Source organism: Branchiostoma lanceolatum, chromosome 8 (genome assembly GCF_035083965.1).
Source record: "Branchiostoma lanceolatum isolate klBraLanc5 chromosome 8, klBraLanc5.hap2, whole genome shotgun sequence".
NCBI lineage: Eukaryota > Metazoa > Chordata > Leptocardii > Amphioxiformes > Branchiostomatidae > Branchiostoma > Branchiostoma lanceolatum.
In genome coordinates, this window is record NC_089729.1 from 12497186 (window position 1) to 12515721 (window position 18536).

Consider the following 18536-nt stretch of genomic DNA (forward strand, 5'->3'; position numbering starts at 1 on the left):
TTAACACGGACCCTATGTCACTTTTGATATCAGGAAGTCTGAACTTCTGTCGTTCAAACTGCTTCTTGTTAAATCGGTATCAGACAGGATTAAGAGCACTTTACAATCATACGGACAATATTTAGCGTAGTATATTATGCTTTTCAAGCTTTCCTTTAAGTTTAATTATGTTTGATTAATTATGTTTGATTATGTTGTTATCTATTGATGTATATGTTTTTGTGGTGAGAGCCAGAAAATATACTTAATTGTTCTCTTACCCCATCCACACTTGTGTGGCAACTTTTTAATGAACAAATATAACCAGAAAGACTGAAGGGGTCTTTTTACATTATTTCTGAAGTCTTACCCTCAAAGTTTGGGCGTATCCTCTGGTCGTAGTCGCACAGCATGCTGTCCAGGAGGTCGGAGGGCGTGTTCTGCTTCCTCTTACTGATGACTAGTGCACAGTTCTGTTCTTCACAGTGCCTGGAGATAAAAATGCGTATTGAAAATATCAAAACTTCTGCTGCAGTACTAGTGCCGTAACAAGCCGCTACAAGGGCCCCAAAATATAATCATTTTCATAATCATTACCCACATACCAAATATGAAGACAATCCATCCAGGCCTTTTCGAGTTATGCTCTTCATCAACACACATACACACACCCACACACATCCACGTCCACCCCCCCCACACACACACACATACAGTGTCACATACAAATGCTACCAAAAACAATCCTCTTGGCAAAGGTAATTGATTGAAAGTCAGGGCTCAAAATACTGTTTGCACAATTCACTTTTTGACACCCAAAATGTGCACCAGACTAGACTTTGACTGTGTTTGAACTGGTGCACCTAAATGTAGACATTTGTGTAAGCTTAGTACATTAAGGTAGTACTATAATTGTACTCTAGTATGCAGTATATCCTTTACATTAAAGTGTCAGGAAAAAATAATAAAGCATGAAAGTTTGTTATATAACTTGTCAAAGTTTTTGAAGTTCTATTTTGTAGAATTTCAGATTTCAGCTCTGAAGAGAGGCATTACTGCAGTCTGTAATTGGCTTTTGCTGACCTTCTTCCTTTATCTTAATGTTGTGATGATGATGGTCAAAAAATTGATCTCTAATGCGGCACTGGGAGACTTGAATAGTTGCAACAAATGACGACAACTCTCATAATTCTGCTGGGTTTTATTGAGGCCTTCTCAAGAATGTCTTGAACACCTGGATATCTTAAGTTAGTGTGTATGCCTACATGCATTGGTAACATTAGTTGAAGTTAGGGAAGCTCACCATAGAGACACACTTTTACAGATGAATTATGCATCAAAATATATATAAGTGTGTAAGCCAAGGCGATTCAATATGCATGTGATTCAAAGGAGTGTAAATCTCTAGATTAACACTCCTCCTTTTTATGTCTGAAGTCCCGTAGAGCATCTTACTTTTCTCGCTGCTTTGAAACCTGGTCTGTTCTCCGTCACCCTCAATTTTTATATCCACAGCGGCAGTCAGACTTCGCTACATTAATCCCACATTTGTCTTCTCGCCCAGGTCTCCGAGGGGCACTTTGATACGTGCTGCCGCGTTTAACAAGGTCTGCCTGCACTCTGACCGTGAGTAATCGTCGCGGCACGCGAGACCCTTCATCCAGTTACGCCGCCGCGCAGGAAATGTCCTTCTTCAAGTGTCATCGTGTGTTTCTCTTGTCACCTCTTAGAATTAGTTCTGGCTTTGTATCTGACTGTCAATTTATAGTGCACTTCTTCTGAATTGCTGCCATGGCTCCATGTAGTTTCAGGAGTTAATTATCCAAGCCGTTTGTAGTTGTACATTGCTTTAATGGTGGTGAGTATACCAGAGTGCAAATCATTGCATTGATGGAAGTATGTACTGTCTTATTGCTATCTTTACTGTTGTTTCAACACATTGTGAGAAATAGACTGTAGGGTTGCCTGGAGATTTTCACCTTGTGTGAACTTAACAGTCTTTGAATATGGCTCAGAGTCTGTTTTTGGTACTTTTTCCTTCTGGTATTTCGTACCGGTTTAGCAATTAAGTCATTTGATATCATACCCCCGTGCAAGGAAGAAAGTTTTATTACATTTTATGATCATATTATATCAATTTGTCATCTTTGGCAACCACCCCTTGGCTAGGTCTTATGCGAGTAGGGTGTTCTCAATTACCCATCAATTTTACAGTCCTAAAAGCTTTGCTGAAGGGTTTATATTATGCATTATGGAAATATCTTAAATGTATTGTTTGTTCAAGTGCGGAAAGATATCACACTGTATTTTTTGATGCCATGATGCCTTGGGTGCTGGTTTTAACCTTTAGCAGACTAGAGTAGCCATTTGGCACCCTATTCTCTATTAGTTACAGAGTTAGATAGTAGGGAGAAGGTTAGAGTTAATAAGTAAAATAATGAGATGCACCTTAGACCTTAGATCTTTAGGCCCAAAACTAATGTTGTAGCAGTTGGCAAACAGTGTTCCTCCAAGTTTTCAGTTTTGTGCTGCAACTTCTCTTTCCCACATTGTTTCAGATCCCAATTTTAATTCATGCCTTTGCAGTGTGATGAGATGCATGATGTGGCTAATTTGAATATGTTAATTTGTATGTCTGTGATGCTGGAACAACATCGATCTTTGAAGCTCAGAGAGGACTTTCCATACAAAATCTCAGTCACTGTGTTAACCTTCTCCCTGCTGCCTATATCTGTAACAAATAGGGAATTGGATGTCAAACGGATACTTAAGAGTGCTTAAGGTTAACCTGGTGCAGAATAGGACTTTCTGTAAGAGTCATATTTAATGTCATAGGGTCAAACCAGCGGCAACCCTCCAACATTTGAATCCACAATTTGATTAAAATCACGACCAAAAGTCCTTTCCCTACAACATTTCCCGGACTTCTAGCACTGATATCCTCGCATTGACATTTCGCAGCAGACACAATGTCTAAGCCATCCCGTCAAGATTTGTCGCGCAAAACCCGACCAGTTACATTCCTGACCCGCTACAACGGAAACCGTGCTTCCTTATTTACCCTTGGGTCAGATCAGAGGAAAGCCCTATAAGCTCAGGCCGAGAGAGAGATAAATGCGCATCCCTCACGTCCGAATGGAAATCTCTTCCAAGATGTCTGAGCCGTAGCATGAGAGGTGTGATAAGGAGATCCATTACTGTTAAAAGTAAGACGTTTATCAGATATAATGGACAGCTGCTGGGGTGTTATGTCGTGATCCGAGCGATAATAAACGGATATCCTAACCAAGTTGGAGGGTGCCGTTACAGGGGCGCGTTATTGCGGCATTTTTCACTGATAACTCATTGTGGTTTCAGTCCTGAGGGTGCTACAAGAGCAGAAGTGTTACTCATAGTTAGTAAGACTCTTCATATTTCATTACTGATACTCATATATTACATGCATGTACAAACTTTAATGTTTTGTGTCTTGTTAGTATGTTTTGTCAAAAGGGGTAACCTTGGCATCTACTCATAATGAAGTGGCTGACAAATTGCCTTGACATTTGGTAACATCAACTTGATTGGGGCCGATGTTATTATTGCCATCAAGACAAACTGTTTGTCTAGGCCCAAAAATGTTCCTTGGTCAATGGAAAGGCTCCAAGAGAAGGGGGTCAATCAAGGAGAAGGAGGAGGAGTTTACCTTCAAGTAGAAGATCAACACAGCTGAAAATGGGTCAGTCATTGTAATTAACATACTGTTTGAGGGAGGATGACCTAGATGGTTACTGGAGTCATTACTCCTTTAACTTTTTGAGAAGATATCATGATTAGGGTTTTTTCAAGAAAAATGTTGCATGGGGGCACAAAGGACTCAAGCAATGGAGGGAGCAGACTGAAATGGTGTGGATTTCTCTCCCATCCATGGTGTGAAGTGTCAGAGAATTCAAAGTCAAAATAGAGTATTACTGAGGGGGAATATTGCTATCAGACAGGTTACAGTTGAAGACTGTGGCCATATGTGACCTACTAGCATCCCTGGTCAATCAAAATTTTATGCTTGTCAGAGGATCCGCTCCCCAGGGTAAAGGGGGCACATGGTCAGGGCATGGGGGTGCCGCAAATGTGTGGTTGTGTGTAAGAAAGATTTCCCATTATTCTTATATATGACCCACATGATACTAACCTGCTCATGGGTTGATTACCCTCGGCTGATAGTCTTTTTCAAGTTTCTGTTTTTCTTTGTACATGGACATGTATAATGTGATCATGCCTTAAGATAGGCTCTACAACCGCCTTCCTAAAGTTTGCTCACTTTCATTATGTACATGACAGTGTGCAGTTGTATCTACTACTCCTGGATGATTGAGTCCGATAGTCCATAACTTTTGGAAGGTTCCTTTTGGCCAGACCAATTTTATTTGTTACTTCTTGGAAAAGCCTGACTCCTGTTATTCCCATTTTGAAAAAAAAAAATTGGGTCGCTATTCTGTATGTTTTATAAACTCTTCACCCCAGACTATTTGCAAAAACTTTTTTTTTCAGTGCCGCTCCAATTTTTTTTGGAAAAAAATCAGAGAATCAACAAGTAAAATTGCATGGTGTGGCCTTTGCTGACAAAATAACTATCTCTTATCAAAATTAAATGAAACTATGGGCCATCAGAAAGTAAAATTGTCTTTCATACCCTCCTAAATCTATAGAACAGCTTTTTTCAGGAACTATAATAAATTATTATACTTTTTCATTGATCATTAATTGTCTAGTCACAATTGAAGATTGGAGTGCACGTTGCAGTTTTGAAAACTTGCCAAGTTAGGGATAAAAGGCAATGCCTGAGAAATTTGCCCATGATTCTTCATCCTGGCTAGAGTATCGAACGTGAGATCAACAAGTAGATGAAAGAACACTGGAGCAGCTGCTACCACTGTGTAAGGTATAACTTTACTACCTGTATATAAAACCTTTACTACTTGTAATAGGCACCCAGACCTCGGGTGTTCAGACCAAACCATTATTTTAGAAAACTGTAAAGGGCCAAAAAGGGCCTATCCGGGACTGTTTGGGGGATAGAGGTGAAATATTACATAACCTTACTGCAATCTCAAAATAGATTGGCAGCCTTTTCTTTAATACACTGTTACAGTAGTTCTGCATTATAGAACAAAGTTTTGAGGGATATTTCATTTGAAAGCAAAAGAGGTTGTAAGGGGAAACTATCTAAGGATATAGATGCAATATATCTTTATTTTTACTGAAGCTGTTGACTTGTATACAAATCATAATTGGTAAATATGCCTGCCTTCCCTTTTTCTGGTAAAGATGCCCCCCTCCCCCTTTTGGTTAAGACATTGTAGTTTCTCTGTGGTGCCTCAGTGCTCATACATGTAAATTTTTGGTACACTTACATTTAGCTGCTCTGTTCATTTCACAGGGCCATGGACATTGCTTTTATTAAATTATCTTTTAACTAAGTCATCAGTCATGTAAAAGAGGGCAGATGTGATTATTGGAAAAAAGAACTTGCATCAGCATTAATTTTATTTGCCACAAATTTTTGTTCAATGTTTACTTTAAATGCACCCTTGGATGAAAATACATTGTAGTGTACAGTTATTTTCGAACCAAAATCTTATTGTCTAATATGGTTACTTTATGGATTCATGTTCATTAAGTCATTCATCAACATATGGTACATTGTATTTCGTTATTTCAATTAAGATAATGCTTCAAAGATGCATAATGCGATGGAAGATTTGGAAAGAGATGCCATTTGTTCAAATGGTGCTGTTTGTAATTGTGGCAATTTGTCACTTTAATGTTTTAAATGGCTTGTACAAGAAATCTTATCTTTTATCTATTGATAATGATATTAGATCGGACAGATTCAGATGAAAGAAATAGCCAGAAACACTGAGAATTCTACAATATTGTGACTCAACTTTGAAATGCTTGTTTTGAGGATTAAACAGACTTGAGATTAGAACAAATGGTAATTCCAAATGCAGATTATGTCTTCCAAATTCAGCTTAAAGTGAAACCATCTCTACTTAGCATCAGTAAATTGAAAAGCCCTATCAATTATGCAGGAGGAAAATCCATAAAGCTCCCAAGGCACCAATTTCGGGTACCGTAAACACTCCTATTTGGACAGCATGTTTAATGCTGTGATGAAATCAACCTATGAAGGGGGGGGGGGGAGATGACACTCATTCTATCCCAAGGGATTGTTTGCAACATAAACATGTCTATTGATTAAAAGAAGAAAGTTCCAAAATTCTAACAGAAAAAAAAAACAGGTGTAGTAGTGGGAGGGGGCAGTGCATTGTCATTTGTCAATGTACATGCTTTACTGTTTTTGTCCTTGCCAAGAAGGTGAATGATCTTCTATACAATCTGTGTCTCTTTTCCATGAGGCCTTTTTTAGAAATACAGCTTTTCTGTAGTTTAGAAAAGATGCAATCTGAGTCATAAAACTCTTGAAAATAGAAAAAAAAGTTCAAGACTTCCATTAAAAACGGCCCGTGGAATTCAACCAGGCTCAAGGCCCATCGGTTGTGTTAATGACATTGATCCTCTCTGCGAGACCGACTTGAGTGCCCAACTTGTCTTTCACAAGTAATGCACATGTGACAGACGCGCCAGCACGTCAACCATATCATTTGGAGGGAGGGCGCCGTAAAACTGTCAAAGTCAAAACTTGATGTCCTCAGATCCCCTCTAGATCTGCAACCATCAACCAACTTCACTAGCAAAAGTCAAGTATGATAAGGCCTAAGAAAAAATTATGTGTTTTCAGTTATGGTACTGAAAAAATTATGGACGGTATAGGTAGGGATTCTCCCTTTTTGTTGTCATCCAACAAAATACAGTTTAACACTAACGGTGCCAGACTACATGTAGAATGCATGAAGATATTTTTACCATTGTGTAGTACTGTTTACCACAAATTCCCATTTCAACTGTTCAAAGCCCTAATCTGTTAACAGAGTGTAAAATATGGGATGTCTACGAGAATTCTCCAATTCTGTCTTCAACTTTTTAGTTTTTATCACTCAGATATCACATTGAAAATCTTACAACATGTATATCCCTTGATTGACAAAAAAACAAAAAAAAGGCTATAGGATTGGCAGGTTTTTGTTTAGGTCGGTCGGTCGGTCGGTCGGGTAGTCGGAAACACAACTTTTTTTTCCTCGGCCCAAGTCACGTGGTCCTCCATAGAGAAACACCTTTGGACGGTCATTATCTCTTCAAGCTGTCCCAAGTCATTGAACTTGTGAATTATTCATGTTGTAATAGGGCAAATTGCTACACTCGGGGAAATAACCCCGCGCCGCGCTCGTCCATAGTTGCACCGTCGGCGAGGCCACAAACATTTTCACGGAGACAGCCGAATACCCAGCTGACCAAAGAAAATGTCAGAACTTCAGTAGAACAAAGTTTGGCTGTAAAGTTATTTCCCCGATGAACTTTGTGTATAAAGTTGTTGTGTGTAAGACTGATATATACTATAATAATAGTCATATAGTAGTGCAGGTATAAAAAAACAAAGTTACTGTTTTTGACGTGTGATAAAGACCATGTTTCTTTCTTTTGGCTAGTTCCAAACAATTTAAGTCTAAATCTAATTGTAACAATATTCTTAGAACTTGTGTTTTAATTTTGACTATTAAAACTAGTGACTTCCTTAAAGGTCAATGACCCAAAAACATGTGTCTTTGATTAATTTATTAGACTCGTACTCCGATATAAGACTTTTACTGTAACAGTAGATCAATTTCAGTTCGCATTTCAGGCTGTGATATCACATCCATCTATACTTTTCGTAACAAATACACTTCTCATCATCATTTATACAATGTCTTCCAAAAAAATAAAGCAACTACTGTTGTTTGATAGTTTGTAATTCCCTTTGAGGAAAGGTTGTATTTTGCATTCTCTGTGTATTACACACACTATTAACATATTCACACAACCACAGCCACATTTGTACTGTGATAGCGTATCCCCCTGATCAGTCTTGATAAGGACACACCACACTCTTCCAGACATTTATAACCTTCTCCCTGCTGCCCAACTCTGTAACCGATAGAGAATGGGGTGCCAAATGGCTGCTTCAGTATGCTTAAGGTCAGCGAGATATAAAGGCAGGAAGGGAAACAGTTTAAGTCATGACTTAAGTGGTGTCATGACAGCTGCAACAACTTTTGCAGCACATCGTCAACATACCAGGTATAGATGGATTCCAACTTCTTTTCTATTGGTTGCCAACTTAAGATACTTTTAAGATTTGTACCCTAGAGACATGTGTGATCATCATAATGTCTGTTGAAAGGATTGGAATGATGTTATAAGTACATGACTTGTAAGTCTTGTACATGTATATCTGGAAGGAAGGATTTTGGTTTTACAAGCTTTTTGGTAATGGTACACAAAATTCCCCTTGCTCTTTTCGAGAAGCACTATGGCCCATGGATTAATATCCTGGCCTAAGGACTAAAACTTTTTATCCTGTAGCATGCATCTCGGGATTAATACTGCTACCCGTAATCTAACGACATGTCAGAACATTGGAACGATGTCAAAAGAGAAATTCCATTTTCTAGAATTGGACATAATTTGGTTTATGGGTGAGGCTCAGAAACTTTCAGTTGCCCCCAGGTTATATTCATGGTTTAATTCAGAATCAACTATATATAAATCATAATCTAAGTGTGACTGTATGTACTAAAGAAGTTTTATGTAAATAGACATTCAAGCTCTAACTCAAAGATGAAATATTGCATATTTCTGTAATTGTATGATACCTTTGATGAAAGTCTATTAGGGACCGAAGAAAATTTTGACTGTTGAATTGTAAATTTACTCAATGTCTATTCTTCCAGAACCCATAATGTTACATAAGGTACCCATTTGCATTCCAGTGCACGCACACAATCAGGAAAAAGAATTAGCCTGGTAGAAATATTTATGCCTGAAGTGCATTTATGCTGAGGCAAATCATTTTACGTTAATTGGGTGTGCGCGCGTACTGCTGATTTAATGATTCTCAGAGAGCCGATACAAGTAATTTTACAATTCCCTTATGTTGAAACTCTGGAAAGTAACAAAGTTAACACATCATCATGAAAAGTATCAGTCTGAGAACACTTTTGTATCAAAATGTAATTTACATATTGAATATCATGTTTTATCTGAAACATATTTGATCAAAATGACTGTTAAGTATTGGTATTGACATAGTAGAATTTGTCCAAATTAAGACGGTGCTCTGTCTCGTGTCTTAAGTCTGTTGCTTCTTTAAGATATTACATCCAAAAGTCCCTTGATAGAGATTTCTCCCTGAGATAATTAAAACGGCAATATTTGCTGAACACAGCAGCAAGATTAGAATATTAAGTTATGTTTTGAATGGAGTGTTCGGGCACCTAATGGGCAAGCTGCATACATGTGTGCTGCGTTAGATTGTGGACGAATAATAAGTCATTGCATTTTTTAAGTTACTGTCAGGAACTTGTGGATTGGAATTATGCTTTCTCTGTGACCTTACTGCGTATAATATTAATGATCAGGAATTTACTCAAAATGAGGCTATGCTATAATCATGATACAGTCATGTATTTTAAGTGTGGTTTCAAGTTACAACTGCTTTTTTAAAAACTGTTGTGGTCTGAAATACTCAAAAAGCAACTTTTTCCAGATTGATATTTTAACCAGCACTGATCCTTTTTCTTCGACCTTTCTGTATATCATTGTTTTTGATAAGGACTTACTTGAAACTCAGACTATTATGTAAAATATTGTTTGCAACTTTTTAGAGTTTGTAACTTTTGTGAGTAGAAATTTTCTTTTCTGTCAACAGCAATAACTATACAATATTGATAAATCACAACTTTCTTGTGCAACCTTTCAAATCTAGAAACGTGTTTCAGTTTTTAAAGGACCTCATGAGACGTAGTTATAACTTTTTTTGTGTGCGTAAGTGCTTTCAACATTTCATGACAGTGTGTTTGGAAGCGTACAGAAACTAGACGTTTGGGAATTCTGTCTTTTCTTCCATCTGCTCTCCTAGAGAGCCCACTAGACAAATGTACATAATTCATTCCCACACCTGATCAGGTAATATAGACTAGGAATTAGTACTTAGCCCAATTTACATACAGGTTTTTGAAGTGACTTGGAGCTGTGTGTGAGGAGATTTTGGCTGCTCAAATGGAGTTTTCCTACTGGAAAATGCTACTTGACTGGTCTAGGGTTCTCCTTGCAAAGTCCTGGGTCGACTCCAAGTGGACTAAAAAATGTGTGTGTAAATCCAGCCTTTGTGACGCACTATATGTAGATTACATTGATTCACATTTACATTACGGTACGTTACATCCAGGGTGATAAGATTGCCTGACGTACGTCGCTTGGGGCCGGTTCACACCCAGGAAAATAGGCATTTGACGTGTGTTGTTGTCATACATGTATGTCCAGAAAATATTCCCAGTGTGTATCAGGTCTAACTTAGCAGGTTGAAGGTTAAGATGCAGAGGTTCATTGATTTTTGTTGCTGTTTAAATGATTAATTTGTAACTTTGTGTTTCATCTGTATTGTTGTTCGTATAACTTTCCTTACATGATGCTACATGTAGATAAGATAGATACCATGTTATTTATTATTCTTATAATAGCTATAACCAGTTTTTATAGCCATGTACGTATCAATGACTGCTTTCAGTATGATACAATGTGTGCTGAAATTGAGAGGACTAGTACTGGAATGCTACCTTTTCCCTATGGGGGGGTTTGGGGAAATGGCTTAAGTTTTTGCAGCCCACCAATCTATCTGTGCTTCCCCACAATGTATCACATCTCTGACAATATTTTGTCAGCTGAATGCGAGGATATGAGTAATGTTTATTGAATAGAGATTTTAAAGTACCGGAGGGGACCCAGATGGCCAGTATATGAGATAGAACTAATAGCAATACAATGATGGAATAGGTAATTAACATGACAAATGTGGCATGCACCCTGATTAAGAGAGCATCCAGGGAACAGTATAAATAACTCTTACTAGATGAAACCTAGACTAGCTTACGTACCAGAATGTTTGGAAGGGATAATTTTTTTATTGCGTACCTATACATGTTATATCAGGTACCGGTACAGAGGTTTAGGTACAGACTAGCTTACGTTACTGTAACCAACTTAAAATGTTCACGGCGACCGTTCCACAGCAAACATAAAACCACCGTGAGCATTTTTGCCCGATTCTGTAGTAGTATGATTGTGACTATACTGCTGCTGCAAACACTGCAAACACTCCATTTCCCCCTTAGCACAAAATAAAAACCAAGGGAGCTTAAATGCATTTTACAGTATAAGTCTAGGATTTATGAATGGATAAAAAAACAGCTAATTAAAGCGATAATTTCAAACGACACATGCGTGACTATCCCTAGAATGCCCTCAGTTTGCGATCTAAACGACGATCGTACGACGAATGTAACCGCGCCCTTACTGATGTCGTGTATCCACCATTAGATTAATGAATGTATTTGGAACTCACCACCTACCCTTGCTAAATTACACATCATGGCGTCTTCATTTGTTAATTATACCAATTAAGTATGAATCATCGTTTACAATCTTTGTATAATGATTGTGATAGTGATTTCTTCTGCGTTGATGAAAGTTAGACATCCAGGTAATAAGATACTCCAAGAATAGTTATACTCATGCAAGCAACTGGATAGAATTTTGAAAATTTTAAAATCACATCTAGTAACTGTTGCTTTAGTATCTAGATTAAGGAATTCTTCTGTTGGTATATCCATGTACGTTAAGGTAATCCTAACTCTTCCATCAAAAGTATAAAGACATTAGCCAAAGTTGTATACAAGAACTTAATATGCACATTTAAATCGTACAAATCCTAATGCTATGCTATTTTGGAGTGTGTATGTCAGTTGTCGGTGTGTAGTAAGCTTGTGAAAAATGGCTTGGAAAACTGAAATTGCAGTTGAGTAATGTTTGCCCTTTCGCGGATTTCCGTGGATTGTTGGTGGTTTACATTTGCCTTTCTATCTCTAATGGAAAGAACGTAATTAAAAGATTATGTATTTTAACCTGGAGCGAAAATGCCCTTTTACGTGCATTTGTTTCAGATCTGAGGCACCATTAGTCAACTTTCTCAAAGTTAGACATAGAGTTGTTGACTTATTGATAAAAGTATGTAATGGGACATTTGATGTGTTATTGTTACGTAAAGTTTTCTTCTGGGGTTTTGTATTGATGCAAAAATGGCAGAAGAATTTGTTGTCCAAATTAAAATTTCCACATTGCTTATGATTGCAATATTGCTTTATCATAATGATTCCTTTTTACATAAGCTGACGGTATGCTTCCTATATGTTTTGTGTATCTTGCAAAACATCCCCATTTAGTACTGGTCACGATATGTTCCTGATGCACTTTCAAGTTGATGATCCCAAGAAATAGATCTGCCCCAATCTTGAGTAAACCGGCTTCCTGGTCAGTCTAAACCGGCTTCCTCTCCAGTCTAAACTAGCTCAGTCTATGGTAATTGCTGGCCCGCGTACAGAGCTTCAATTGCCAATGAGGGCTTTATAACATTCTCATAGCAACAATTGAGTGAATCATAAACGGGGCCGGGGGGCAGTGAGATGTCATAAACAATGACACTTATTGTGTAATAGACACGGCGCAGCTGCAGGAGGGGTCGTGAGCTTTTCTTATAGAGGTCCTGGTGTCAAACTGATGGACTGGTTGTAACTTGGAAAGAAGCGGTATTAAAGCAGACAGTGCACAGACTTCACGCTCGTAAAGCTCATGAGACGTTGGGACGTTCAGCGTTTTACAATGGACACATGGAATTTGATAGGAGTTTGTGTACTTGAGATGGTATGAAATGAAAAGAGGGCTTATGGTGTGAAAGATCATGCACAGTGCAAGCAGATTATGTTTGCTTGTACTTGTAAAAGGTCTTATTAGCGTAAAGTCATGCAAAATCGTGCAAGGTGAAATGGTGACTCACTGTGGCACTGATGGATACAGTAAAATTAGATGTATATTCAGGGAAATGTCACGGGTGCAATGATTTAGGGGATAGGGGTTTTGCTAGCTGCGTTTGGGAGGCCGGTGATTCAATCCCGGCTGGGACTCAACCAAAGACTTAACCCTTAAGCTGCCAGGTTTTTTAGCCAAGTAAAAATCAAAAATGTTTGACCTCTGACCTCCCTCACGAAACCCACGAAACAGCTGGCGGCCCTAACTTCCCGGCTTCTCGCACTACACGCACGCAAAGCTATTTTCTTCTGGGAATACCCTATCCCGGTTATAACCGGGCCCAGCACACTGGGCATCCCTGTTTAAACCGGGACTGGCAGCTTAAGGGTTTAAGAAATGGTACATCTAATACTGTTTTGAATTCTTTGCTTAGTGCTCAACACTTAAGAGTATTAATTGGAGTTGAATACACGCCACTACCTGAGTGGAATAGCCCCCTGCTAGCTTCAATGGCCTTTGTGGCCCAATGGCTGTTAAAAGGGGAAAATACACCAAAAGGTGTGGAAAACATGTAACACAGAAGTTCACTGTACATTCATTGGTACAAACTTAGTCAAGGAATCCTCATGGCAATACAATATAGAAATATCCCAGTATTTGTCTGACATAATGCAAAAATTTTAAGTATTGTATTCTAAGACTTGTGTTTGCTTATGCTGAAAAGATTTATGATATTCCGTTCTTAATTCATAAGAGGTAGCCTTTTTTTATTGCCTTTAGGTCCCGATAATTTATAACTTCCGTTGCGAGCGGCACCGTTGTGACTTCCGTTGTGCTCTTCTCAGTGTGTGGAAGCGGTGCCCTGGGAGCTAAACCACAATATCAAAGGGATCGCTGTAAAAAAAATGGAGAGCGTTTGTCCCAAGACGGCCCTGATGAATAATTGAGCGCGGACAGTTACGCTCTCCGATAAACTGTTCCTGTCTCGGGCACAACATGAATTATTTCTCACGAGTTTCAAATTCTCGGGCAAGCTTGCGTTTTTTCATCGTTCACACTTGGAATCGTTAGGATTATAGAATAAGTTTGGGTCACTTGTGCAATTTTCCCCAACGCACGATTAAGTCATATCCGAGCCTGCAGACATGCCGTCGGTTACATTCGACATTTCATCAATAATGTAGACGGCCTTCTGTTTGATGTATTCCCTTATTGATCCTTAGGTGGTAAAGTAGCTCGAAACTGCTTGGCAACAATTTGAATATCTTCATTTGAGGGCCATCGCGTCAAAAAAAAAAGCAAAGCGACCACCTCCAATCTCTGATATCCCCTCTTTTATGCCCGTTACGCAGTGCGTCGTTTTGTCGGCCACTTTGGATTAACGTTACACAAGGGTGGATAAAGAGGTGCGATGGTTGTATTAATGAATTCTGCTTAATTTGTAAACCATCAAAGGTCTGAAGTCTGCTGGGATGCCTCTTTTGTTGCTGGTCTGATTGTGAAGTGTTGGAACAATGGCCTGCCCTCCGGTAGCACTTAACATAATCAAATTGTCAGTCTGAATGGAATCTAATACACTACGACACAAAGTCTAGGACTTGATTAAAGATTCAAGTATCGGACACTCCAAAACATACAAGAATGTCACAGTTTTCAGAAACTTACAGATGTGTTAGTTGTAGCTGCTCTTTTTTTCTTTCTTTACCATGATGCTATTATCAAGTGTTGACTGTCCTCTGCCATTTAACAACAATTCATTTTTTTAACCACCGAAGAGATGGAAAGACCAAATTGTCTTAAACTTTAAACAGTCGGGAAGCAGAGGCTAGGGCAAGGGACAGTACTGCGTGGAGGATCCTCCTGGAAAGCAAGGGGCCCGATTCTGGCCTGAGCACATAGGCAGTAGGCAGGCAGGCATTTTTTGAAATATTCTGAATAGTATTTTGTACAAGGAAATTCCAATCAGATTTAGTCCATATGTGATTCTTTGGTAGTCCAACCTTGAATCTTATTGCAACTTGGTTATTAGCATATTTATAAGCATGAGAAATAACATTAGGCATTTTGTGGTTTTCTGTTTAAAAAGGTTTGTGATTACTGATGAGCAGTAATTTCATTTTCCAACAACTATTTCATTGAACTTTTCTAGACAAGTGAATTTTCATCATCACTATTGTCGTGTATTTTGAATTCTACTTCGTCCCCTGTAAAAAAAAATATATATTTATATATACACGTTTATAATTATATATGCATACATACATTACATAATACATATATTGAATATTATATATATTATACTGTATCCTTTCAGCTCTTAAAGCATTACTTGATACATGCAAGCCAAATTATCTCTCTCCCCCATACATGCAAAAATGGAACAGTCCAGGCCCTTCGATTGTGAACCCAGGTGTTGCTCTCCATTCGATCTTGATAAAGTCCTAAATATGATAAACTATAGGCAAGGTTATGTTGACCCTTTTTATAGCATCTTGTTAAAAGATGACCCCTCCCACGCTTCCTGATATTGACCTTTTGGGCCTTTCAGTCGCTGATTACAATTGATTATCTTTACCCCTTAAGACAACATTAACATCCCTAAGTGTTCTTTCATTGGCTGTTCAGACAAATAGCATGGTTATAGCACAGGCGATAAAGGAAATTTAGCAATGACTTTGTATGCTAAAATTGTACAATTTTGCCAATTCAAAGTACTTAATATATAAGCCTGGTAGAGATTTTCTGCTATAGACTGCATATTTTTCAATAGATTCTGCAACAGTATGTATTTCAGATAGATGGATTTGTCAAAATGCATGTCCAATATAGAGTGGTCCGACACAACGTCATTGCCAATAACACGGTAACCTCTTAATGTTTTAAAAAAAGCCACCAGAATCGAATTCCTCCAGGAAACTAACTTGTAACAAGGGAGTCTGCAATGGCCTTGTAACTTCCTTTGCAGAAACAGCCTGTATGGAAAAAGAGATATAGCCGCTATCTCGGCTGATTCTCGGTGCTTTCATGGTAGGGTAGCCACCATTACTCACTCTGTTGTAGCGCGGGAAAAATCTATATCGCCGGCAGAGCGTTCGTGCCAAGTTTCGGAGCCGCTGCACTTCTTCTTTGAACTGTTCTAAGTGGAAATGGGTGCACTTCTACTGGGAGGGTAGTGGGAGGGGTTGTACGTTATAGCTTTGAATAGATTTGAATAACCTGAAGGTTGAATGTGATGTGAATGAAATTAGGGAAGGCAGGACTGTTTTGATAAACATAATGTACATGGATAGAGTGCTGTGACACAATGTAACAGTTAGTCTTGCCAATACTATAAAACATGCTGGTTTTTGATTCAGTTAACAAAAATCTGCATGTTTTCAGTGAATCATAGTTTGATTTGGATAAAATGACCATGAAGACATTTTTGTACAGTTCTATTTCTTTAGAGCAAATGGTTGTTGCTGTAATTAGATTTGTTTGTTGAACCTCAATAAAAAGTTACTTGCAGCTGTTATTAGGGCTGTTATTATAAGAATAACAATTTGTCAACTATAGCTACGTGTACCTGCACATTGTACATGACATTGTCCTTACTAGATTCTCTGAATAGCTATGCTGCAAAATATGATTTTATAGAATAGATCTGATTTATTTTTGTTGGACGGTAGCAATTTTACGGTAGAAGGGAAAGGGAAGTTTTCGCAGTGTCTTAAGTTTGAGGTTGAATTTCTTGAAACAAAGCTACAGTAGTACAGTTAATAATAGCATGGAGACACTGTTTTGGTGTCATGATTTTCAGTGGAAAGCTCACTATGAAAATCGAAAATTAAGATAAAACCACTGCAAACATTTCAAGACTTACAGTAGGTTCTGGAACTACATTAAAATGCAACAACGCAACTCAAGGCAAAGCCCTACATCAGGAGAACATGGAATATATATAGACCCCTCCAAAGGTCTCCTTACAATGTCAACCTGATTTATATGTTGCTATCGGATATACCAGCTATTTGCATTCTTTTCAGCTTCGGTGTTTTGTGCCTGTTGTAACATTGATCAAAGAGTTTCCTCAAAATTAATTGAGGTGCTTTAGAGTCATGGTAAGAAAATGACAATGTATGTACAAGTAGGGGGACAGCAGTAGTAAATGTCAGGGGTTTAACCTTAAGCACGCTGAAGTAGCCGTTTTGCACCCGATTCCTTATGAGTTACAGAGTTAGGCAGCAGGGAGAAGGTTAAAAAGTGTTTGATTTGTTGGTGCGAAGTACTGAAAGAGACCAAGAAATAAGGATTGTAAGGCTCTTTTTCGTTGCTCGAGATTGGTCATTGTTACCTCCCAGTCAGTGACCTCTAACAGGGGTACTGTTTTTGTCTGTACATGTGTTCGCTGCAAGCTATAATTCAAGATCCTTTTGATGGATTTGTTTGAAATTTGGCATGTTGGTGTAGTTATTGATGTCTTGATGAAACATGGCAAAGAGAGGACCAAGAATGATTCCAAAAATTGCTACAACAAAGCACCAAGAGACATTATAGACAATAATATTAACAGAAAATGCAAAAAAATACTAGAAAGGCAACATTTGCGAGCAAATACAGCATGTTTAGCCATACTCCTCGCCATGCAAAAAATGGACTCTCCCAAAATAACAATGGACCATTCTAAAATACTTGCACTAAAAAAATGAATCACCCAGTCCAAAATTGAGTCTTCCAGTAGCACCTCAACACAATATGGACCAGTCCACAACCATATCCACTTATTGATTAACAAATACACTTCTGCTAACAAATGGACTTTTTCATAATCATTCCAGCTCAAAATTGAAAGAAATAATTAAAGAATCCTCCCCTTGCAAGAATGGGATATTCCGTGCCATTTCCATGTAAACCAGTCGAAAAATATCCGCTGAAAATTACACTCTTGCGCATAATCAACCCAGTTCAAAATTGAATTAAAAAAGATCAACCCCAGGGAAGAATGAAGTTTTCCATAGTATACATATGAAGATTTGGCAGGAGAAGAAGGAACAACATATTTGAGTCAATTCCAAGTCACCGAGAGGGTTTTGATATAATATTTGTAATATGTTTGAACTATTTTGATTAAAAGAATGTCTAAGTCACAATAGTTCTAAAGTGTTCAAACAATTAGAATTGAAACTTATAACATGTTTGAACTTATTTCACATACGTTGGAAACATTTCGAACGTAACTACACAAAAATCTCTTTATTTAGAACAGTTTCAAACCATCTATCCAAATGTTTCAATGTTCGAACAATTTGTAACAAAAGATTTTCACAATTGCCCCCATAAACGAAGGTGCTAAGTCCTCCTGTGTGTTTCTGCCTATTTTCGGTGGCCGCGCTAGACCACCAGTGGATTTGTTTTTACGGAGCGTCACCCGCGCGCGACGATGTACACTGTTCGGCACCGCTAATATCCGGCATTTTCCCACTCCAAAACACTCCACAAGACCCACGTTTTTAGTGTTTTGCCTCGTGTTCAACACGATTCGATTTGCATTACTAACGGGACGAAAATGTTATGATAGA

The 18536-nt window shown here is 38.2% G+C and overlaps 2 protein-coding genes across 2 annotated transcripts in view; one reads left to right on the forward strand and one right to left on the reverse strand.

Moving 5' to 3' along the window:
• Window positions 1-18536, forward strand: part of LOC136440919 (tubulin-specific chaperone D-like) — a 154159-nt gene that overhangs the window by 62705 nt on the left and 72918 nt on the right. The gene's annotated exons all lie outside the window — the stretch shown is intronic.
• LOC136440920 (glycine receptor subunit alpha-3-like) overlaps window positions 1-18536 on the reverse strand; it is a 62060-nt gene that overhangs the window by 37516 nt on the left and 6008 nt on the right. The window contains exon 2 of the mRNA XM_066437103.1: window positions 350-468. Coding sequence (XP_066293200.1) covers window positions 350-468 — 119 coding nt within the window. The remainder of the gene's footprint in view (window positions 1-349; window positions 469-18536) is intronic.